General features: G+C 34.5%; 1 protein-coding gene across 6 annotated transcripts in view; it reads left to right on the top strand.

Annotated features, from left to right (window-relative positions):
• The window catches only part of POT1 (protection of telomeres 1), a 70407-nt gene that overhangs the window by 6044 nt on the left and 39310 nt on the right, over nt 1-25053 (top strand). For all 6 annotated transcript variants that reach the window (XM_028526145.2, XM_036010863.1, XM_036010864.1 and 3 more), the window contains 4 exons: nt 691-798; nt 1487-1534; nt 3355-3469; nt 21128-21258. In XM_028526145.2, coding sequence (XP_028381946.1) covers nt 691-798; nt 1487-1534; nt 3355-3469; nt 21128-21258 — 402 coding nt within the window. The remainder of the gene's footprint in view (nt 1-690; nt 799-1486; nt 1535-3354; nt 3470-21127; nt 21259-25053) is intronic.

Genomic DNA, 25053 nt, shown 5'->3' with positions numbered 1-25053 from the left:
GAGTAAAGTAAGCCAGACACAAGAGAACTATTGTATCATTCCACTTACATGAGTATGTGGAATAGGCAAATTCACAGACACATAAAATAAATAGTGAGAATGAGGAATTATTGCTTAATGGTTAAAAGAGTTTCTATTTGGGATGATACAAAGTTTTGGAAGTAGAAAGCGGTAATGGTTGCAGAACATTGTGATAATGCTACTGAATTATAACCTTAAAACTGGTTAAAATGGGAGGTTTTACATTATATTTTGCCTCAATAAAAATAAATACATGGTGGCTATGCAATGTTTAGGCAATACAGATACATAACAGAAAATGAGAATCCCTTGTGATCTGGGTCCTCTAGAGCAGCAATGCCCATAGAACCATTTGCTAGGATGGAAATATACTAGTATGCATTTCTGTATGGAAAACTACTAGTTCTGTAGTTTTTTACAAATGATTTAGTTAGTGTTTTCCTGGTCCTTGAAGTGGGACATTATACCCATCTGTGGCTGCATTGTTGATACGCTTTGGAGGAGGTGGTAGGCTCAGCCTTTTATTCAGAAAACACTAAACAAGTTTAGGCTAACCAGTTTTTCATTTATAGAAATTATTTCTGTTTTTAAATAATGAAAAATAAGGATTTATATGTTTTTCACAATTAGAGCTATTTTGGCAATTAAAACCTTTTTTTTTTAATGCAGGACACCATTGCAGTGGCTGGATTTATCGTTTTGTCTTCATCTACAAGCAGAGATGGTGAACATTGCTTAGTTTTGAAAGCATTTGAGGACTTAAGCTCAACTGTTTATGTAAGTGTATAACTTTTAGTCTCTACTCATGTTATGGTTTTAATGGGCTAAGTTGATAGAATAGAGGAGTATTTCTGTAAATCTTTAGCAGACTATTTTGTCTGACTCCAGGTAGAAAAAAAAATTTCTTGCTGAACATTTTAAAATTTCACAAATTTAGGACACTCCAGACCTAATCTTACTCTTTCCAGTTATACCACCAGCCTCTTTCGATGATTTCATTTCACTTTAAATTGATCAGGTGTCCCTTTTTTAGGTTAAACTGATGTCCTATTTTATTTGCTATGAAGGTGCTCATCCTCTTTCTCTTTATCTTCTCCCTCCTCCATCCTAACCCCTGCATCCCCAACACATGCATGTGGAGGCTACCTATTTGAGGAAGGCCGTCAGGTAGACTTGGGCCAAGCGACATGCTTAAGGCCAACGTCGGCCTGTTTTTTCCTAGCGTGCACAAGGGCTCTATTGGGCTAGGGGTTGTCCTACAATATTAAAATTAACGAATTAGACTGGAGCTTAGCTGAGATAACTTTGAACATATCACTCTTAATTTGTAAGCCATAACTTTATGCCATTCTAATGAGTCTGAATATTATATACAGCAATGTGTGTAGTTTATTGCAATTAAAGGTCTGTAATTACATTGGAAGTCGTTTGTATACAAATAGGCCCTTTCTTTTTTTTTTTCCAGGTTTATATTAAATCTGTAACATGTTTTTCAACAGAGTCAACGTCCTTGGTAAGATTACATATAGTATAATTTAGAATGTGTAACACCCCTGCACGTATATACACATGTGGATACACACATATAATATATGTATATTCAGTCCACTTTATAGTCTGATATTGAAATGGTGTCAGTACAATGGGAAAACATAATCTCTACTTTCTGATAACTGATGTTACATTCAAATTATATATTTACCTAGTCATTATTGTCTGGCTATTCTGTTGCCTGGAATATATGCTGATATTTTCTGTAAGGTACATGCATAAACTAAAAAGTTTTATTGTGTAAAGACGTTGGGATTTCTACTACTTTTTTTTTTTTTTAAGATTTTATTTATTTATTTATTTTTAGAGAGGGAAGGGAGGAAGATAGAGAGAGAGAAACATCAATGTGCGGTTGCTGGGGGTTATGGCCTGCAACCCAGGCGTATACCCTGGCTGGGAATCGAACCTGGGACACTTTGGTTCCCAGCCCGCGCTCAATCCACTGAGCTATGCCAGCCAGGGCTGATTTCTACTACTTTTAAACCTCAGGCAAATGTATATCTTGTTTTTATCAGCTTGGATTTAAACAGATTATTATGTGTTGAATAATGTGATTATAAGTAATTTATTATACTTGTCACACATTTTACTTTTCTTTTACCATTTTTATTATTTTGTAAAATTTTGTTATAGCAATAGGAAGATCCTTATTTTTACAGATGTGCTTCTTGTAGCTGAGTGAAACTAGAAAGAAGCTGATATATTGATAAAGTTTAAAATTCATGTCCTGCTGTGTTCTTAAACCTTTAGTTTCTAATAGACAAAGAGAGCCTAGAGATTGTTTCTAGTTGCCAATAACTACTGTATATAAGTTTTAAATTCTTAATAATTCTGTAGTGGTACAATTTGAATTTGTAATTTAGAGAAAGTATAGCCAATTAAAAGATTAATATACTTAAAAGAAAAGTTAACCCCGATATTAACATTTCTCAGAATTGTTACAAATAAGTCATCTTCAAATATCTGACACATCCATGAACCCATAAATAATGCAGAAATTAACAAAGGAGCCTCTCACCTTGATAAAAATTTTTTTTTAAAGCCTAGTTATTCTGAACCATTAGAGTATAACTTAGCTTCTGTGTACACATACTGGCTTATTTACACGCAGAGCTAAATTATAGTTAAAAAGTTGTTTGTTGGCCACCAATTAACACGTACATTACTTGGATGACCATAATGGTTATGGACCTTGAGCTGTGCTGGCCTTCCTCATGTGTGTTTACATTAGGGAGATACTTATTAAGATAATATATTGGGAGGGTGGTGGGAACAGATGTCTGAACCTTTTTATGGCTTGTTTGACTAATATGCAGACATATCCTTGTGAATCACTTTCCTTTTTCTTTCCAAAATTATATATACAGTTATTTCAGAAATTTTGTCTCTTATTACCATTTTTAATATCTTTATACCATTTGTAATGAAAACCTGGTTTTATTTATGCCTAAAAAAAATCTTTATAGCAGTATTGGAAAAAAAATTCCCTCAAGTTCTGAAATGATAAACTTAAGGTTAAAACCCAGAACCAAAATCTCTTAAATGTCATTTTTTTAGAATTGTCTACAAATTATACCATTTGTAATCAAAGCTATTTTTTGTAAAGTTAATTCTCGTGGTTTATATAGTAACCTTTTAAGTTGTGTATTTCCTTTTTTAAGATTTCAGCCTCTTTTTGGACACTTAAAAGGAAAATAATGCTGTTAGCTGACTCACCTTTGATCATAACGTAATTCTAAAATGTAAATACTTAATACCGATATGGTTGCTGTCTTTCTTCAGGTTGCAGCAGCGCGTTATGTGTATACACCCCTGAATGAACTCAAGGCCGGCATGGTCGTCAATGTCTACGGTGTCGTGAAGTTCTTTAAGCCTCCATATTTAAGCAAAGGAACTGGTGAGTGTTCAAATTGGCCAAGATTTTAATGGACTGGAGCTGCCTTGTCAGTTTCAGGAACACAATTCTTCAGTGCCCTGTTTTAGAAACTTAATTCTGATTTACAATTGCCAGCAAACACTCATGTGTATATTTTTTGTTATTTTTGTTTATCAAGCAAGTATGGTCTTTAGATTCTAAAAATAAATGAAGAAAAGGATGAAGGACAGCAACATGACAACAACGGAAGTGTTAAAAAAAAGTCTAGAAAGCATAAATATATAGACAAATACAGAATACTGTTATACTGTAGCTGTGTTATGTAAATCACTTTTAATTCTGGCCTGGAATTTAAAAGACAAAAATATACAAAGTAATTATCTATAAACATAAGTTAATGGATACACAGTATAAAACTATATAAATTGTGGTATCAACGTAAAGTGTGTATGTGGAGCAATAAAAGTGTTGAGTGTTTGTATTGATAGAAGTTTATTTTTTATCAGCTTAAGATAGATTGTTATAGCTGTGAGAGGTTTTATGTAAACTCTCTTATAACCACAAAGAAAATACCTACAGGGGACACACAAAAGAAAATGAGAAAGGAATCAGGCAAAACACAAGAGAAGGCTATAACAGAGGAATCGAGGGATAAAAGAACTACAAGACAGACAGTAAACAACTTAATTGTCAGTAGTAAGTCCTTTTCTATCAATAATTACTTTGAATATAAAAAGATAAACTACTCTGTCAAAAGATATACTATTAGTTTTATATATATGTGAGCTTTTAAACAGACTAACATAAAAGAATGACAAAAACATGAATTTCAGTTTTCTGAGAATTAATAGGCATTACACTTTCACCTTGGTTTAATTCAGTTCAGCTAAATTTAACATTATTACTCTACTTAATCTGAAACACCATTTGTAAAATGCATTGTTTTATATGTCATTAAGAAGAGAAGAGTGTTTTCAGTTAAGCCATGCTTCACTGTCGGTTGTGAGCAGTGACCGTGTTTTAGAGATGTGAAAAATGTGCAGCGGTGGTGCTGATGAAATGCTGTCTTTATCTACTGCGTGCCGAAAGCTTCAGCTCACGCAGGGAACACTGAGTAGTACTCATCCAATTCATATTTTGAAAAGATTTTATTTACTAAATTATACATATGCAAATTTCACCATAGAGTGAACTTTAAGTCTACTCTTTAGTGGGGTGGCTGGGGGGGGAATTTTTTATCTTCACGTGGTCAGACGGTTTTGTTAATGTGCAATGTGGAGACTTAATCCTGGTGAAAACAGCTCTGTGAAGCTTGTTCATACAAGACAAGAAGTTTGGTGTAGTTGGTAACTAAGTCTGAAGACTACAAAGGGATGTTATATTGAAAACCCTTATGATTTCTGTTTAGCAGAAAGAGAAACATTAAGGTTGGAGCAGAGAGTTTTTTGTTTAAATATGTAATTCTCACATACTTTCATTTGACTTTTTCCAAGTCTGAATTCCCTGCATTCCCATCATACCATTCAACATACATTTTTGCATACTTTCACCTTAGTAGTTTCTTTTCAGTATCAAAAATTTTCCCCCCTGAATCTTAATTGTACCTATTCTAGAGATTGTACTCACAATCTCTAGATGTACTCACAATGATTCTCTTCCATTTGCAAGTGTTACCTGGCTGGCTGTAATTGGCCTACCAGATTCAGGAATAAGCCTCATTGCTCATAATAATATTCATTTCCACCTTGGTAAAATTTCAGTAAATTAATCAGCAAGCATTATTTTCAAAAATAATAAAATGATAGTAATATAGAATGAAATTATAGCTGTTTTTAAAACATTAACAACAATATTAATTTTAAATTATTAGCATAATAATTTTCTTTGACAGTATTATTAAATTATATATGTTGAAAGCATTGGGGAACTATAATATTTTTTGTATATTCATAATTATCTTACATGCCTGTGAGATATGTTTAGTTGGATCCAGCCCCTTAATAAAAAAAATTAAAACAGTGGCAATAAGCCATCTATTATGACAAAGATGTTTCTCTGTTTCTTCTGAGACACTAAATTAAAATGTCATCATTTTTATCCAAATATGTTCATTGACACTCTAAAATGTATGTTAAGATATAGTGAGATATCGTTACTACTATCAAGATGGTAAAAGTTTTAAAACTGTCTAACCTTATAACTTCAGTTATATTTTTATTTCTGTTGATACAACCCACCCTTCAACATGCTGCCAGTAAGTCAGACAAACAGCATGGATTTTTGTGTTCAGGAGAGCATCAGCTTCCTTGGTATCACCACTGAGAACTAGCAGAAGAAATGTGCAGGAATGACCCACAGCTGTGCCTCTTTTATACTGTATAAAGCACCGTTATTTTGTAAAGGCCGATCTAATGTTATATATAGATGTACATAACTACTTAAGTGGAGGAAAATTACCTTTCTGCCACTCAAATTTAGATGGATGGAAAAAGTTTATTCTGCTATATTATTAGCTAGAATTTTTTATTAAAATTTATTTTATAAGTGTTAGATTTAACAATTATCTGGTAGAGGCAATTGGGTGCAATTGAACATCCTCCTTGACAAAAATTTTTTAAAGACTTTTCTCTCATCCTTAGTAATAATGACTGCATGTGACCTGTGGCATGCCGCTTCATCTCCCAAGCTTTGTTTTCAGTCTTGGAGGAGTTGGAGAGTTTATTTTTGCAGAATTCTGTCCGTCCTGTTGTGATAAAATTCATTATGAAAACTGAGAATTTCTCAGAGATTATGGAAACAGCATATGTGAAAAGGTCATTGTATTATTAAAAATGATTTTGATGCCCTGACCAGTGTGGCTCAGTTGGTCGGGCGGCCTTCCACTAAGTGAGAGCTTCCCAGTCCGAGTGCACTGCAGGGTTGCCGGTTCAGCCCCCAGTCGGAGTGTGTATGAAAGGCAACCAGTCCATGTTTCTCTGTCACACAGATGTGTCTGTCCCTCTTTTCCCCCCTCCCTTTCCCTCTCTCTAAAAATAAATAAGATCTTTTAAAAGGATTGATTTTGATAGTAAGTCCTCAGGGGTACATACTATGGCTTTCATATAGGATGGCCAGGTCATTTCTGCCTTCACAGGATTTTGAGATTTTGTAAGTTTTCTTCTTTGAAAGCCTCACAGTTACTTCTCCTTTGGAGAACTGTCCAGATAGGGTTTTAGATGTGTAGTCTTTGCCTTGCACAGGTATCATTGCTCATTTTTTCTTAGAGAACACATAAAGAAGTTTAATTTTAGCTTTGCCTCAGGTTTTAAAAAATAGCTTAATATTTTTTTAAGCTTGAGGCACATTTACTCTTTTCTTATCATCTGTTCTTGCTAAATAAGATAAATGTGTGTAGGCCATGAAACATTTCCACGTTCATCACTAGTACAGAGTTCACACTTGCCTGATCAAAACCGTAAGGCTTGCTCGCTCTTGGGAGCAGGTAGGAAGAGTAAAGGGAGCCTCGTTTGTGCTTGATCTCCAGTCAGACTGTGGTTCTTGAACGTCTCCTGTTTTGAACAGTTCGGTTCTCAACCAAGCTGTTCATGGGAAAAAATGTCTTGTATGTCCAACAGAATTGCTGGTACCGGTATGATCACCCATGTGTCAGTCAACAAGCAAGAGAAATTCAGTTTTTGAAAAAGTTGCTTCTCAGACAGCCTTGAAAATAATAAGTCAAGAACTGAGGTTCTACTGTATTTGAGTTCAAAGAAAGGGAGATAATAGTCATCATATCATCATTTCATGTCATCATTTTGTACTGTTTACCTGTCCTTTGTTCTTTTCCCAAATTTTGAGGCTCGAGGTCTGAGACTTTTTGTGCCACATGATGTGGCACATCACCTGTGGCTCCCTACCTTACCTCAGGAATGCTCTTTTTTCCTAAATTGTTTGTCTTCCCTACCCTGCATCCCATTAAAACTCTTTGTTTTAGGAAAGCAGTTTGATTAAACCTGAACAGTTTGGAATGTTATGGTGTTTCTTCAAGGAGACCTTTCCTTTGCTTTTCGTTATCTTATGAAAGAATACCTTTAGCCACTTCCCGATCATTATAGTCAGATTTCTTAAGATTAGTATCCAACATGTTGGACTTACGTAGCTCTAGTGAAATACTTGCCTCTGCACAAATGCCTTGCTTACTTTTGGTTTCTTGATTTGGGGTCTTGTTCATGGTGTTCTTTTTCTAGAATGTTTTATTTCTTCTTTACTAAGTGGGGATTCTTCAGAACTCAGAACAGATATTTCTCTAAAGCAATGGTTCTTAATTCAGGGTGATTTTGCCCCCGAGAAGATATTCGGCAATGTCTGAAGAGATTTTAATCATCACAGCTGGGGTGCCACAACTATAATCCAGTGTGTGGAGACCAGATATGTTACGTCATATTTTGTGATACATGGGATAAGCCCTCCCCCCAACACTGAATTATCAGCTCAGTATGTCCGCACTGCTGAAGTTGAGGAATCCTGCTATAAAGCATACTTTATTCATCCGGCCCCATCCCAGCCGGCCTCTGTCCCCTGTGTGCTCTCCAAGTACCTGTTACTGCGCTGGTCACGCTGTGATTTAATTACCCATGTGACACTAGTTTCTCTCCCTGCTACAGCATCTAGCATAATCCTTAGTATATATCAGGCCTTCAGTATTTAATGTGTGAACAAATTATCATTTATCTGTTTTTAGAGTTATTTGGATAACTCTAAAATTTGGAAAATTCTTAAGACTCTTAAAACAATGTAACACAAGAAATTGCAGATTTATCTTTTACTGGTTTATTTCTTCCTAAGATTTTGGAAAGAAAGTCTGTATTTTAGGGCCCAGGTAGTCCATCTTTCTTAAGGAAACAAGTTTAATAATCAGAACATTCTGCTGATTGAATCACATTAATCCTTACAAAATTATCTTTAATTTGTGATAAATTCTGGACCAAAATAAATCTACTGTTTGAACTTTGTATCAGTATAACTTTTTACTTCTATATTCAAAGAAATAGGGCGTACTGAAATTTGAGTAATACTATCTATAAGCTATTAAGGGAGAAAGGATCTGATGTATGTATGTATTTAAACTTTATGTTTAAGTTATATATGTATAATTCCAGCATGTGGCATTTATTCATTTATTCTTCAATCAGTCATGCATTCCTGCATTCAGTCATTTAACCAGTATTCACTAATATTAGTTGAGTTCCCCTTCTCTCCCAGGTGGAGACAGAGAAGCCCCAGAGAATTAATGGTGAGCGGAACCTAGTCGTTATCGTTTGCTTTCAGTGTAGTGGTGGAGACATCAGTCAGTAATCACATAAAAACAAATTTCAGTTGCAACTGAAAAATTCTCCTGTGAAGCAGATGTATGTGGCTCAGGTAATTAATTCCACAATAAGGTCGGAACCACTTGGTGATGTCAGATGTGTTGTGTGTGTGAGAGAAGACAAACTGCCATAGGGAGGTCAAAAGGGGACGATTACTTGTAGTTGTGGGAAGCTGAAAAGGCATTGGAGAGAAGGGACTTTCTGAATGTCTGAGGCCTTGAAGATTACATGTAATTATGTCTCACTTATAAGAGCATATTTAATGTATTATTTAATTTTCATAGAAACCTTCTGTATTAGATTTTTGTAGCTATTCCCATTTTACAGTTGAAAAACCTAAAAACAGGATTTAAGGGGATTGTTTAATGTCACAAAAGTGACAGAGCTCGGATTTGACTTGAAAAATCTAGGCAACGTAGTGTATTAAGAAAGCATATATAATACACTGCAGAATTTATACAAGGAATTTGAAGTTCATTTTGTCTGAAATATGAAGCGCTTTCAGAATAATCATGGAGAATATATTTGGAGAGAGAGAGTAGCATCAAATTACGTTCAGCCTCATTCCTAGCTAAATACCTAGGGTTTTGCTCTGTACACGTAGGAAATCCCTGGAGATGCTCTGGGAGAAGAGAGAAAGACTGCTGGAAAACAACGTTATGATGGGATGACAGTGTTTAAAGAAGCGATGGAGATAAAGGAACACTCTTACATTATTACAGTAACTAGATTTTAAAAAGGGGGACCTAAATTTGGGCTTTGACATTAAGAAAGACAGGCCCTGGCTGGCGTGGCTCAGTGGATTGAGTGCCAGCCTGTGAACCAAAGGGTCACTGGTCACTGGTTCGATTCCCAGTTAGAGCACATGCCTGGATTGTGGGCTGTGGGTCGGGTCCCCACTTGGGGGCACGTGAGAGGCAACCACACATTGATGTTTCTCTCCCTTTCTTTCTCCTTCCTTCCCCTCTCTCTAAAAATAGATAAGTAAAATTTTTTTTAATAAAGTTAGACATTAACATTATCAGTCTTTTTTTAAAAAATATTTTATGTATTTATTTTTAGAGAGGGAAGGGAGGGAGAGAGAGAGAGAGAGAAACATCAATGTGTGGTTGCTGGGGGTTATGGCCTGCAACCCAGGAATGTACCCTGGCTGGGAATTGAACCTGGGACACTTTGGTTCCCAGCCTGCGCTCAATCCACTGAGCTATGCCAGCCAGGGCTAGATAAGTAAAATTTTTAAAAAAAGAAAGACAAAGGTAATTGTAAAATAAGATATGGAAGTAGGATCAGTGGAAGTTAGCAACTGATTGGATTTGCCTATCTAATAAGATACTGTATAGCTTACAGTACTGTATATTTATGAAATTATTGGGAAATTTTTGAAATCCCTGGGTCCATATAATACTAATCTAGGCCAAAGATACTGAAATTCTGCTGAAAATGTTATTAATTTTCTTTTTGCCATAATAGGTATGATCTCTGGGAGATTTAACCTGTTAATACTTTTAAACCATAAAATTCTCTAAAGTCATGAAGAAGACTTTGTGAGGGACCAATTTCATTTCCATCTCCAGCTAGTGATATTTTTTTAAATATAAAATTAAGAATAAAAGGAATTTAGATACATAACAGTACTAAACTGAAGCTGTGTTTACTCTTTTGTTCTGTGAAATTTGTTTTGCCTGTATTCTTCAGGGGCATGACTCTATATATTTTAGCTTGTATTTACTAAATTCTGTTATGTCTCTTACAGTGATTGTTGTTTACACTTTACAGGATACCCTAAGTGTGATATAGTATCTTCTAAGATATCCCAACAAAATCTCAGTGCTGAGATTTGGATGGTTGATGCAAACTGATTTAACCAAAAAGAGTGAATTTTATTTCAGTGCGTGGGGAAAGCATAAACAAACACCACCATACCCAAAAGTCTCCCTTCTGTTTTCAGTCAGTCTTCCTTCCCATCCCCAGTGCTAGGCAACCACTGATTGCTCTCGGTCTCTGTGTCTTTCTGGACACTTCACATAGAAGACTTATAGAACATGTGGTCTTTGCCTCTGGCTTCTTTCACTTAGCATATGGTTTTAAGGGTCATTCATGTTGTAGCTGGTATCAATTTTTATTATTAAATATTAGTACTTTTATAGGTATTTAAAAAATATCCTTGCTATTTGGTTTCCCTTATTTTAAATGCAAGTTTTGTGAAGATAGAGACCATTGCTAGTCTTCATAATTCCAGAATAACATTTATGAAGTCATGGAATACCTATTTGTGTACCTACCTACTTATTTATTTAATTTGTCTCTCCCTCTGTGTATGCATGTGTATATATGGATATATATCATAGTATTTATGTTCTTCTCTTTCCAACTTCCATGATCTTTTGAAATATAATAAAAACATGAAGGGGAATTATGTAACCTCATACCAGCATCATAAGGGGAGTGCTGTTATATTGTCTTGTGTAAGTTTCCTTATAAAGAAGATAAGATGGTATCATATAATATGCCCTTGATTCAGTGATTTGCCCTCAGAGCTTTTACTTGAATGTTTCAGCAATAAACTTTTATATAAATGGAAAACTGTAGCTGAAATACCGATTACTTAAAAACAGTGCTGTAGTAGATAAAAAGGACGTGAAGCAGCTTTCATGGAGGTGTTTTTTGTGGTTTATATAATTTATGCATGGGTGCTTCTTTGATTAAAGACCTTGCTTAGATGTACTACCAGCTTTTTCTTACAATAAAACTCTAAGGGAATTTACACTTAATCATACCGAGGAAATTAGGTAAATTGCCCAAGATTGCAGAACATGGGCTTAATTTATCATTTGTTAACTTTTCCATATTCATATCAAGTTACAGCAAGAATTACTTAAGTGTTAAAGAAGTTAAATACTTCGTCAACAGTTTAAATATGAAGTCTCACTAATGCATTAAAGTGGTTAAAGTCTGTATTTGATCAAAACTTGGAATATATTTTTAGAGATTATGAACTCTTTAGGTAAAGTAAGAACACTGATTTATTAAAGTCTTTTTACTTGTCCCTACCTTTCCTTGTGATGATAGCTGTCAAGAAAATAGACTATCAGATTACCTTCTTAGCTTTTTAACTTTATTATTAAAATATCAAGTTGTAAGTTTTCTCTAATTTCACAGAGCTTTTTTGTATTTGGGAATAGCTAAAAAATGGTCATGGGAAATAAATATTTTCACTTTTGTGTAGTCATTGAAGGATTATGTATGTATGTACATATTTGGTAGAACACTTCTTGGAGTAGTTAAGTAAAACATATTTCAGTAATTTGCCTTTTTATTTAGAGTAGTTGTTAAAATGGATAGCTGGTTTCCTAATCATGTCATGGATCTAATGCTAATTGAAAGAACCCGAAAGCTATATAATATTTCAGTTAGATTGTTGCTTGTCTTTGTTGTTCTTGAAAGCAAGTTATTAGACATTTTTTGAAATGACATTTATTTCTTGAATTTGAGTTTATTTTCTTTTTTATAAGTATATATATACTTAAATACAAAACAAAGTATATAAAATGGTATTTTATTTTGAAACTCATTATTTTGTGGGTAACCTTAGGCAATCCTAAGAACATCTTTGTTTAGTTTTGCTATTCTAGGGAGCTTGCTTTACAGCAGGTAGATGATAGTTTGAAGAATACTGCCAGCATAAGACCTGTTGGTGCCTTCAGCTCAGTAATTGAATAGAACTGATGTGTGTGTGCATGCATGGGTATCTGCAAAGAAAATACTTAGAAAGATAGATTTAATGTACTAACAAATAACTTCACATAAGCTGTTTTTATAGTTCTTGATGTTAAGGAAGTAGTTCTTTAATAATTCTGTAATTAACTATATACACATCTTCGTACTTGCATATTCATTTTTTTCACAGCTCAGAAATACCAGGAGATACTGCTGTAGCACGAAGTTCTTTTACATGAGTGGTGACATGGTGGAGTTGTTTGTAGTTTGATATGGAGAGAAAAAAACCTGAAGGTAGAAAAATAATTCCTGATTATAACAGTAGTCCAAAATTAGATCTGTAGAAAGTGAGAAATTAAACACATCTGCAAAATAAAGGTACTGGGGAATTTTGTAGTTTTTTAGTTTATTTTTTCATTGTGCAGTATTTCTGAGTGCAGTGTATGTTCCACTTCTCTTAGTCACCCCACTAGATGTTCATAATACACATTGCTTTGATTACTGAAATAAGGCAAGATAATTTAATTCATTGATGTGGAGCCATAAGCTTTGCTGTGAATAATTTTGAAATGCTTGTTGGAAGTTTTATATAACAAAACTATAATGGATATGGATATATTAATGTTATCATTGGACTTTATAGTATGAGTTATGTGAGGGCAAAGTTGTTTTAAAACAATAGAAGTTCTACTGAAATGTGTAACTTAAATGACTTCAAAAGGAGACTTTCGCCTCTCTTCAAAACCTTTAATTTTCTTAGAGTTATATAACCCTAGCTCCCCTATGTCCCTTTCCCTGAATGAAAGCACACACACAAAAAATTCTTTAGGGTTAAAAAAAGATTTTTGAAAATTTGAGCTTTATAGTAGGAACCAGCTAAAATTAATTTATGAATTAGAAAATTTCTTTTTTTTTTTTTTTTTAGTTTTTTTTTTTTTAATTTATTTTTAGAGAGAAGGGAAGGGAAGGAGAAAGGAAGAGAAACATCAATGTGTGGTTGCCTCTCACACACCCCCTACTGGGGACCTGGCTGGCAGCCCAGGCATGTACCATGATAGGTAATCAAATCGGCGACCCTTTGCTTCACGGGCCAGGGCTCAATCCACTGAGCCACATCAGCCAGGGCTTTGAATATTTCTTTTTTTAAAGTATAGTTTACTGATTATGGTATTAGAGTTGTCCTATTTTTTTCTTCCCTTTATTCCCCTCAGCCCTGCACCCCACTCCTACCAGCAGTTCCCCCACCTTAGGTCATGTCCATGGGTTGTACGTATAAGTTCTTTGGCTTCTCCATTTCCTATACTATTCTTAACCTCCCCTGTCTATTTTGTATTTACCAATTATGCTTCTTATTCCCTGTACTTTTTCCCCATCCTCCCCCTTCCCCCTCCCCGATGATAACCTTCCATGTGATCTCCATTTCTGTGATTCTGTTCCTGTTCTAGTTTTTGCTTAGTTTGTTTTTGTTTCTGTTTTTAGGTTCAGTTGTTGATAGTTGTGAGTTATCATTTTACTATTCATATTTTTTATCTTTTTCTTAGATAAATCCTTTGAACATTTCATATAATAAGGGCTTGGTAATGATGAACTTCTTTAACTTGACCTTGTCTGGGAAGCACTTTATCTGCCCTTCCATTCTGAATGATAGCTTTGCTGGATAGAGTAATCTTGGATGAAGGTCCTTGCCTTTCATGACTTTGAATATTTCTGCCCAGCCCCTTCTTGCCTGCAAGGTTTCTTTCGAGAAATCAGTGGGTGGTCTTATAGGAACTCCTTTGTAGGTAAGGGTCTCCTTTTCTCTTGCTGCTGTTAAGATTCTCTCCTTATCTTTAATCTTGGGTAATGAATACAGTTATGATGTGCCTTGGTGTGTGCTTCCTTGGGTCCAATTTCTTTGGAACTCTGAGCTTCCTGGACTTCCTGGAAGTCTTATTTTCTTTGCCAGATTGGGGAAGTTCTCCTTCATTATTGTTTCAAATAAGTGTTCAATTCCTTGCTCTTTTACTCTTTCTTGCTATTGCTGTTGCTCTTGCTCTTCTGGCATCCCTATGATTTGGATGTTGAATATTTAAAGTTGTCCCAGAGGTTCCTAAGCCCTTCTTCATTTTTTTGAATTCTTGTTTCTTAATTCTGTTCTGGGTGAATGTTTATTTCTTCCTTCTGCTCCAAACTGTTGATTTGTGTCCCAGTTTCCTTCCTTCACTGTTGGTTCTCTGTGTATTTTCCTTGATTCCACTTTGCGTAACCTTTACTTTTTTCTCTGTTTTGCAATTATACCCAACCATTTCTGTGATCATCCTGATTACCAGGTTTTGCATTGTGCATCTGACAGGTTGGCTATCTCCTCATTGCTTATTTCTGTTTTTGGAGTTTTGATCTATTCTTTCATTTTGGCTATATTTCTTGTCTGGGCGTATTTCTTTTGTTCTAAGGGGCAGAGCCTTAGGTATTCGCCAGGGCGGGGCAACCCACATTGCTGCATTGTGGCGCTGTATGTGGGGAAGGGGTCCGAGAGGAAACAATGTCACTTTGCTTGGCTCTTTCCCTGCTTTCAGTTACTTCCTCCACTACCCACAGGCAAATTGGGCCCTTCTGGTGCCGATTCCCCAGTGGGTATGTTTGTGTATGTTCTAGGACCCTGTGAGTCTCTCCAATGAGCTCTCCTGTGAGGCTGGGAGTTTCTCCTACTGTTGCAAACCTCACAGGTTTTTACAGGCAGAGGTTTTGTGGCTTTATTTCCCGGTTCTGGAACCCAGGGATGTGCGGTCTGTCTAGCACCCCAGTTGTTCCTCCCAGTTTATCTGCATGCAAATGAGGTACCTCCTGGTCCTCCAGCTGCCACCTTCCTCTACTTCCTCTCCACCCTGACTGCCCATCCCTGCCCCTCCTACTGGTCTGGATGAATGTTTCTTCTTTGACTCTTTGGTTTTCGGACTTCCATACAATTTAATTTTCTGGTAGTTCTGCTTATTTTTGTTTTTAAATTTGCTGTTGTCCTTCTTTTGGTTGTGCAAGGACGCACAGTATATCTACCTATGCCTCTGTCTGAGCTGGAAGTTCTCCACCTAGAATATTTCTTATAGTTGTTTTATGCTTTGGTTCTTTACATTTAGCAATTTCAAATATTTTGCTTTTTTTGGATAACTGTATAAAAACTTCATAGAATTGTATATACGTTTGGATATTATCTAGTTGAAAAACAGATTTTTAGAGTAGAATGATAAACCACACATATATTCTGCTTTGCAGAAACATTGTGATAAGAAAGCTCCTAATTTAGGCTACATATTTGAAAGATGTGCCCTTTATATGTGTTGTATAAACTAGGTTAAGCATAAGATTATTGGGAGCATATATCAGTGATAGAATAAGAACTGCAAAATCCAAATGAATTTCTATAAACACTAGACATAGTTTGGATTATGTAATAGTAAGCAGAATTTGTACTTCAGTCTCTGTCACCATATCCATAGCCGTTCATCAGTTTTTAGCATACAGCAGGCTTCTGGTAACTCCTCTCAGTTTTTGAGTGTATGTGATACTTGGAAAGGCTGGTACCATCATCCACAATTATGTTCTATCACTGAAAAGTAAGATTTCATGTAGAATTACAGATAGAACACTCCAAATGGAGGAAAGAACCAAGATAAAAACTATGATTTACTCATTTATTATTATCCTTGATAATACTTTTAAGCTACTTTCTTCCTTACTACTTTAGAGATAAATTTCTGGAACCTTATTTTAAATTCTGACATGATTAATTCAGGATTTTTTGAGGTTTTACCAGATCAAAAGATTCTATAAAGGTGTTCTACTTAAAGAACTGTTAATACTTTATGCATAAATTGTTTAATTAAAAATATAAAGTCCTGCCCTGGCTGGCATAGCTCAGTGGGATTGAGCGTGGGCTACGAACCAAAGTGTTGCAAGGTTCGATTCCCAGTCAGGGCACATGCCTGGGTTGCAGGCCATGACCCCCAGCAACCTCACATTGATGTTCTCTCTCTCTCTCTCTTTCTCCCTCTCTTCCCTCTCTAAAAATAAATAAATGAAATCTTAAAAAAAATACAGTAAGAAGATGGAAACTATATTAGTTGTTTCTGATTGCCTTTGGGCTTTGGCTCTGTGAGGGGAGACTCTGAAAAACAAATTATTTATAAAAATTATGCATTCTTACACATATAAACTTCAGTCACCTTCAAAGTACTTTCCATTTGATGCAATACACCTATCGAGATTTTTTTTTCCACTGCTCAGAATAAGTTTTGAACTCATCAATTTTGATGCCTTTTAGTGCTTGTGCAGTTTTTTATTTCACCTTTCCCACATTGGCAAAACGTTTACCTTTGATGAATTTTTCATCTGGGCACACAAAATTTGTTGCTTGGGGTGAGATCAGGTGAATAGGGAGGATGGGACACAGGGGTCACACCATTTTTGGTCAAAGACTGGTAAACACTCAGCAAGGTGTGGGCAGGTGTGCTCATAAAACACCTATCATGAAAAGCAAACACACTGAAAGAGTGTTCAAAAAAATCATTGAAGCAGAATGTAGCCTTTCACAACAACAGCAGCTAGTACACTGGTGTGGATGGGTTCCTCAAACATTCACCTACTGGGGGAAGCCTGTACTACAGGGAGCCTGCCCTCCAGAAGATAATTTGAGGGGGGTTTGGGTACCCCTATAAAGGTTGTCTTACTAAGGACAGGTTATAAGGTTACATATGTTATCCAGGTTTTTTTCTCACGCAGTTGCTTCAGAGTTTATTTGGGTACTTAATTTTATAGTTTATGCAAATTGGGAAACATTCCTTAAGATGTCAGTTGCTCCCTGTGCCATTTTCTGGGCAAGAAAGGATGCCATCTCTCTTCTAATCACCTGCAGGAGGGGTAGGAGAGGTCAAGATAGCAATTAGTTTGACATCATGGAGCATTAAAATGGGATTTTTTTGCACTCTTGTATGTAACAAAGAGGGAGATAAAGAGGCAAAAAAGAGACAAACATCTCTAACTGTAGATTGTTAAAAGGGTAGGTAATGGAAAGGCAAGAACTCCCTAAGAGAATGTCTTCAGAGAACTGTAAACTACTGTCAAATAGCTGTCCTCAAATGAGGCTTGTGAGGCTTGAAGCTATCCAACTTTCTCAGTAATGCTCCTTTTAAAAATATCTTAATAATAAACAGGTTCCTTTACTTGCAGACCTGATCTACATAAGCTTTTGACAAAGCCCTTTTTAGTGGAAGAAACACTAATCCTGTGAAACTTTCTGTGAAAAAGTGGGAAATTCTGCATACTTAGCTCTTAAGAATGACAGTGTATATTTGCGCATAACCTCTACAACTTTTAATAAAGGAACCTTTTTATTATTAAGATATTTTCATTTGAAATTACTTGAGCATGGGACCCTTTTTAATGCACTTGGATTCTTACCACTGGAACTGTTGTTCCATGGAATCAAGTTAAGGGCTTGTGAACCTATTAAGGGTGATAGAGCTTTACTTTCAAGCAATTCATTATTTTTTCTTAACCTCATTTGCTTTTTATTGTGAACTGGAAAGAGAGAAGAGCCACTTTTTACTTTTTTGTAGTTTGTGGTAGAAATTGCAAGAGACCTTGTTTCTGGTGATCTGTGTACTTTATGAATTTTTACCTTCATAATGTATGATGTTGTTGCTCTAAGTCAGTGGTTGTCAAGCTTTTTAGACTCTTAAAAATTATGTGGACCCCGTGGAGCTTTTATATTACTGGGCTCTGTCATTTAATCTTGGCTAACGTTTAAATTTATTGTTATTTATGCCTGTTAGATTTGCAGTTTTGTTGTTGCCTTATATCCACAGTTTACAAAACTGGCTCATTTTGAAGTATTTAAAATGAGAAGAATAGTGTAGAATTCCTGCAACAAAAATAATATTGTAAATATAAGTAGTAAATAGTTTTCTGGTACAAATATGAAATGTGTGTGAAAAATTACAAATAAATTTGCGATAGGTGATTTTACAGAAGCTATTAAGAAACAAAAAATTAAAAAAAAAAGTTCGATGATGTATATATACCTGAATTGGATTTTGTTAAGCTAAACTTCTCTTTGTTCTTGTGTTTTTCTGTCATGGAATTTTACATAACTTAAAACCTCTATAGAGTTTGTGTTTTATTCAAAATACATTCATCATTATCAATAGAATGTAAAGTGCTTCTGTAAAATGACATCATTTTCACTGTGTCTTTGTTGTTGGTTTCTTATTCACCCAATAAAGGTTAAAGGACTTTGTCGGTCAGTTTTCTTCCCTGTGACAACTGGCAAAACTTTTTGGTTCTGAATTCTTAACTGTATTTAAATAAAGCTAAAGAAGAAACTCCAAAGACAGTGTCTTCAAATCCCTTTTATATTTTGTTGAATTGTGTTACAGTTCTTTGAATAATGCAGTGCAATAAAGATTAATTTCACTCATATCATTTTTCTAGTCAATTCCATTATTTGCCCATTTTTAAAATCAATTGTCTTTTTTTTTAGTATAGGTAAGATAATCAAATGACAACATATTTAATGATATAGTAGGGAAACAGATGACTAAGATCCCATAATGTGTCTTATATTTTAAAAAGGTATGGTAAAAGCCATATGACAATGGCATATGAATGTGTTTTATTGAATTTAAAAAAGTAAAATTTGTTATTTTTTTAATGATCTTTGGAAGACTACTGAGAGAGGAAAAAAAGTCATGAAATAACACTCTTCACATTGTTAGAACTACTGAAAAAGGAAACTCAAAAACTAAAATTCAGTTCAGTGGATCCTGTTAGTATATGAAGAAATGAGCATTTTTTTGAAGGTGCTTCTTAAGGTTTTGTTTTTATTTTCATGTTTTTTTTAATGTTCTCTGAATTATTTCCCCCTCACAGAATCAGGATTCTGTTTTTTCTCCCTCCCTACTCACTTCTCTTCCCCGTTTCTCCTCCCATTTCTTTCCCCTTTCCCTCCACTCTTGCTCTGTCTGCTCTCCCCTCTTTCCCCTCTCCCTCCCAGGTTCCTTTCTTCTTCCTTCCCTCCCTTTCTTCTTCCCGCCTTCCATTTTTGTTCCTTTTCTGGTAATTGCTGTCTTTACATTAAAAAATGTAGGTGTGGTTTATTTTGTATTACAGAAATTTTTCACCTTTGCTTTTTATAAGAAGTTTATTTTTCCAACTTGATCTCTTCCTTGAATGGCAAATTTGATGGAGACAATTAGTACTTACATAGGGTGTTGATTGAAAGTGTCAATCTAGGGTGTGTGGGAACAGAGCTATCAGGCTTTGGGCCCACCATGGTGATAATGAAGGATGGTTTTGTTCTGAGTGGTAACACCGTTACTACAAGCTACCACTTCCAGTTAATCAGTGAAACTCATGGAATACAGCTAAGCTCCAGGAAGCAATGGGGTTAGAAACTAAGAATGCCTGCCTGTATGACATCATTTTCACAGGGAATGGGGGGTCAGGATGGGTGAACTCTGAGACAGTGGTTCTATGTGTGAACTTATAATTAACATTGATTTTGGCTCTACTTTTCACTTCCATTCTTAATGTCAGTGGCTCCCATCCACTGAGACAAAAAAGCAGTAGCCATTTTATAATATTTTCTGGTTTGCCGTCTCCTCTGTTTGTTTTATCTCTTAACCATTTACTTTCCCATCTTCCTGAAATACATTGGTATCTTTTGTCCTTTACCTTTTTCTCTTCCCTTCTCTCCTATTACTTCACTGTTCTGGGTTTATTCTTTTCTATCTGTACATTGTAATTACTAGGCTACCAGGAAGGGTAGGGGGTCAACACAATTGTTTTGTGTGGAATTATCTGAAACGGATATTAAAAGGCAGCACATGTTACAGTTTTACTACCACCATATTTGAAGTTACTGTTTTCATGGCAACTGAACTATCATTAAATTTTCCCAGCTTAATCTTTTAGAGGTAACAAGCAAATCATTTTTTCATTTGAGTTTGTTATTATATATATAGTTTTCAGTGAATTGTTTGCTCATTTGAATTACATATTTACTGTGAAATTCTAGGTTTTATAACCAGTTTTCGTAGGATTTTTCTCTGATATATTGATTCATCACCAGATTTGTTGCAAATATCTTCTGGTCTTTTACTTTCACTCTAAATTTATATTTATTTTATAAATGATATATTGAGTATGTTTATCGGCATCATGATTTTTTAACTCTGAACTAATAAAAATTATTTTTAATTAAGAAATAAACATTTTATTTATTTTTATTTATTTATTTTTATATTAATGTTCGAATATAGTTATCTCCATTTTCCCACCACCACTTTCCCTCACCCTACACACCCCTACCCCCCACCCTCAATCCTATTACCATTTGCCATTATAGATAATTTATACAATTTTAATTTTTGTTTTACCGAATTTAGTTTTTGTGGAACATTTGCAGAATAATTTTGTAGTGCATTTTGACAGCAAAGAAAATGTCTTTGTGTTTTTATCTTAGAAGACTTAATTAAAGGGAGGGATAAAGTTGGTTTGATATTTTGAACTGGGCATATTGTTATTTTGTCAAATCCTTGGAAATACTAACAATCAGGTAAAATATTTTTGTATTTTCCAGATTATTGTTCAGTTGTTACAATTGTGGACCAGACAGAAGTAAAGTTAACCTGCCTGCTCTTTAGTGGAAATTATGAAAGCCTTCCACTAATTTATAAAAATGGAGATATCGTTCGCTTTCACAGGCTGAAGGTATAATTCATACTGTCTAGAACTTTTATATTTTTGAAGAGAACTCTGTATCGTTCACTAAAATTAGTTAGCACTAATTATGTGGTTGCTTTGTTAGAATATGACATCAAGCATTGCAAGAGATAAGAAGAAATGTAAGTAGTATCAGACTTCAGATAATTTATATTAGGAAATTTCTTCATTTGAACAAACTGCCTGCCCCTCCTTCCACGGAAAATGTATTAGATGACGTGATTCAAACTGGTTGCTCTCTGTTTTCTTCAAAATATAGATTAATGTTGTAAATCTTTTCAGTGTGGAATCTGATACAGAACTTTGTTTTTCAAAAAAGTCTTAGGTCAACAGCAACGGAAATATACGACTATTGGGAGATTGTATTATTCTTTCCTGTTTGCTCTATTAATTCAGGTACAAGAAAGCATTGAGATACTAAATATAAAATTTTTAAAAAGTTGCACTTTTATAATTTCTCATAATTTATGAGAAATGCATTGAAATATGAACAGATACTTAGGTATTTTTTAAAGTTATACTAGCAGTTAAATAATTAAATATAAGAAAGCCCTTGATATAAAATAAATCTATTAAATAGTATGTGTTTTTTTAAAGCTCTCCTTTGCAGTACTTGGTTGTTTTCAGTCTCTTAGGTTTTAAGCATTTTCGTCACTTTATTTTTCCTCTTTTTACATGGGTTTCCATGTGACCCTTCATTGTCTTGGTTTTCTTTTTCTTTTAATACTTCAGTTAGTCTGTGTCCCTCGTGGTCAGCGTGATGCTTCTAAATGAGTACAGTATTCCAGGTGTGTTCTGTTCTTAGCTATGGTGGGAATTACCTCCCTTGTTCTGCCTGTTCCTTTTTCCCTAAGAATAGACGAGCAGTAGAGAATGCGTAAAGATAAAAGTAGAACTTAGTAAATCTCTATATGGGTTTATTCAAACTTCACTCAATAGCTTTTTTTCTCACACAGTGTTGGGAACTGAAATACTTGTGTTCATACAATGCATCCTTTATGGTCAGTACTTTTTATGTCCTGTTGAAGAACTCTTTGTCTGCTCTACCTGGTGGAGATGGCTCCTCAGTTTTCCTTTAAGTCATTTACTGTTATTCTGTCTTATATTTAGATCTGTAATTTTCTTTTTTTTTTTTAGTGTCTTGGTTAATTAGAGCTATGCTGCCTCATGAAAGCAGGAAGTGTCCCCACTTTTTCACTTCCAGAAGAGTTTGTGCAGGATTTCTTTTTTGTCCTTAAATGCTTGAAATAATCCACTGATGGTGCTGTCTGAGCCTGGTGATGTCTTGATTGATAGGTTTTTATTAACCAATTAAAATGCTTTGATAAACTTAATTTTTGAAACGTTTGTGTCTGTTTTACCCCAATTAAATTTGTCAATATAAAGTTGGTCATAACATCACTTATTTTTTATATGTTTTAGGATTTGTAATGATACATTCTTTTTTTGCAGTCTTGATATTATAATTTATGTTTCTTCTTTTTTTTCCAAATCAGTTTTCCTAGGTTTATCATTTTTGTTAAGCTCTTCAAAAACCCAGCTTTTCACTTTGATTTTTCTTTATGTATATTTCTATTTTTCATATGTTTTTCTTCTACTTTCCTTGGGTTTGAGATATATTTGTGTAGCTTCTTGAGTTAGAAATCTGAATCTCTGATTTTCAGCCTTTCTTAATTTGTAAAATATTCACTTATGCCTGTAGATTTTTCTCTATGTACTACTTCAGTTTTAGTCAAGTTTTAATTTGTAACAATTTCATTATCCTTCAGTTCAACATATTTTCTAATTTCCAGTTGATTGCTTTTCTGAAATCAATATACTTCTATAAATACATTTAGAAGTATATTATAAATTATTTTTATTTATTTTATAGATAACTTTTTATTATTGCTGTGTGTTTTGGTCAGAGAACAGACTTTGAAATGTTTACAGACTTTGAAATGTTGAAATTTGTGGATGTTTACTTTATACTCTAGCATAATGATTTTCAACCTTTTTAATCCATGGCAAACATAAACTAATTACTCAAATCTGTAGCACACTAAAAAATGTATTTTTTGCTGATCTTAAAAAAGTAGATATAATTTAGAGCCTTTCACACTGGATGACTATCGTTGTTAGTTTTCTTTCTTTTTTTTTTTTTTTTTGACAATGTAAGGGAAATAAATAGGTCAGTGATACTGACTAAATAATCTGGTATTGCATGTTTTAAACTTTCTCGCTGCATGCCATTGTCCCTCTTGGGGCACACTGGTTGAAAATCACTCTTTTAGCGTATAGCTCATTTTAGTAAATGCTCTGTGAACACTCAAGTGAATCTTGTTCAGTGCTATGCTCTGTAAATATAAATTAGATCGTGTTTGTTAACTGTTATTCAGACCTACATTCTTTCTGATTTTGTACATACTTATTTTATGAGTTATTGAAAAGCATCTTTTAAAGACTGCACTGGTACAGAGGATTTATCTTTTTCTACTTGGATAGGCTCATTTGTTTAATTACATTTTATGTTTTTTCTGTTTTGAGGTTGCTATATAGAATTAGGTTAAGATTTCTTCCTATAAGATTGATTTCTTTGCTGCTATAAAATGTTCCTATTTAGATCTAATAGTGTGTCTTATACTCTTTGTCTTGATAGCTCAGCTAGTTTTGAATAGCCTGAAAATTTTTTTTTGTTTTGTTTTCAGTTGGACAAGGCCATTAAAAATACAGACATGTCTCATCTTGTCAGGGTTTCTTTTTTGGTATGTTTTGTTTGTTTATTTTTTGTTTGTTTGATTTTTGGTTTTTTGACTCCACAATTTGGAGATCGTTGTTCATAGTGAAAATATAAATAAAACAAGAGTCAAGGTCTCTGTTTGCCTTTCCAACAAATATTTTTGAGTGCCTATTTTGTATAGTCTTGTTTTAATGAAGAGAGACAGACACTTGTTAAAAGTAAATGTGTAAGCCAAAGTAAGTTCAGATAGTGGTAGCTGCTATGAAGAAAATAAAACAGAATCAGAAAAGGCCTTTCTAATGAGGGGGCATAAGACTCAAACCCCAAAAGATGGGGAAGAGAAGTTCTGTTGAGATATGAGGAAACATGTTTTCCAGACAGGTGGAAGAAAATACAGGTACTAAGGTTCTGGGGTAGTTATGAGCTTGGTATTAGGAGAACAGAAAGAAGGCCATAATGAATCTTAGTCAGCTAACTATAGGAGAAGGTGGTACAAGATGAACCTGGAGAGGAAGGTAGAGGGTAGTTCATACATTGCCTGTGGTAAGTAAGTTGTTTAGATTTTATTCTGTTTAGTGGGAAGTCATTAGAGTGGTTTAAATAGAATGATTTGATTTATATTTTGAAAAAGCACTCTGATGTTTCTGTGGACAGTGAATGGATTTTAAGGAACAAGCATGAATGTAGATCTGTTCTGAGGTTATTTCCGTTTTGCAATCTTGAGATGGGGATGGTGTGACTAGAGTGGTTACCTTAGTGGTCAGCAGAGGCAAACTTTGGTCAACAGTATAGACTAGTGGACATGGCATTTGTTATACAAAGAAAGAAAAACAGAACCAAGAATGATTGGAAATTTAAGTAAAGCCTAAATTAAAAAAGAACAGCAAATACACAAATAACAAAACTTATTTAAATATGTGTAAAACAAGTTAACTGATCAGTTATGGGACAAGTATGATTAGAATCTACAGAGCCAACTTATTATGTCTTTGAGAAATTAACCGGTACTAGACTAGCCCTACTGCTATAAAGATACAAAAAATGGACAAAATACATGAGGCCAA

This window comes from Phyllostomus discolor, chromosome 10 (genome assembly GCF_004126475.2).
Source record: "Phyllostomus discolor isolate MPI-MPIP mPhyDis1 chromosome 10, mPhyDis1.pri.v3, whole genome shotgun sequence".
NCBI lineage: Eukaryota > Metazoa > Chordata > Mammalia > Chiroptera > Phyllostomidae > Phyllostomus > Phyllostomus discolor.
The sequence above is the reverse complement of the archived record's forward strand: the minus strand, read 5'-3'. Positions and strand labels throughout refer to the sequence as shown.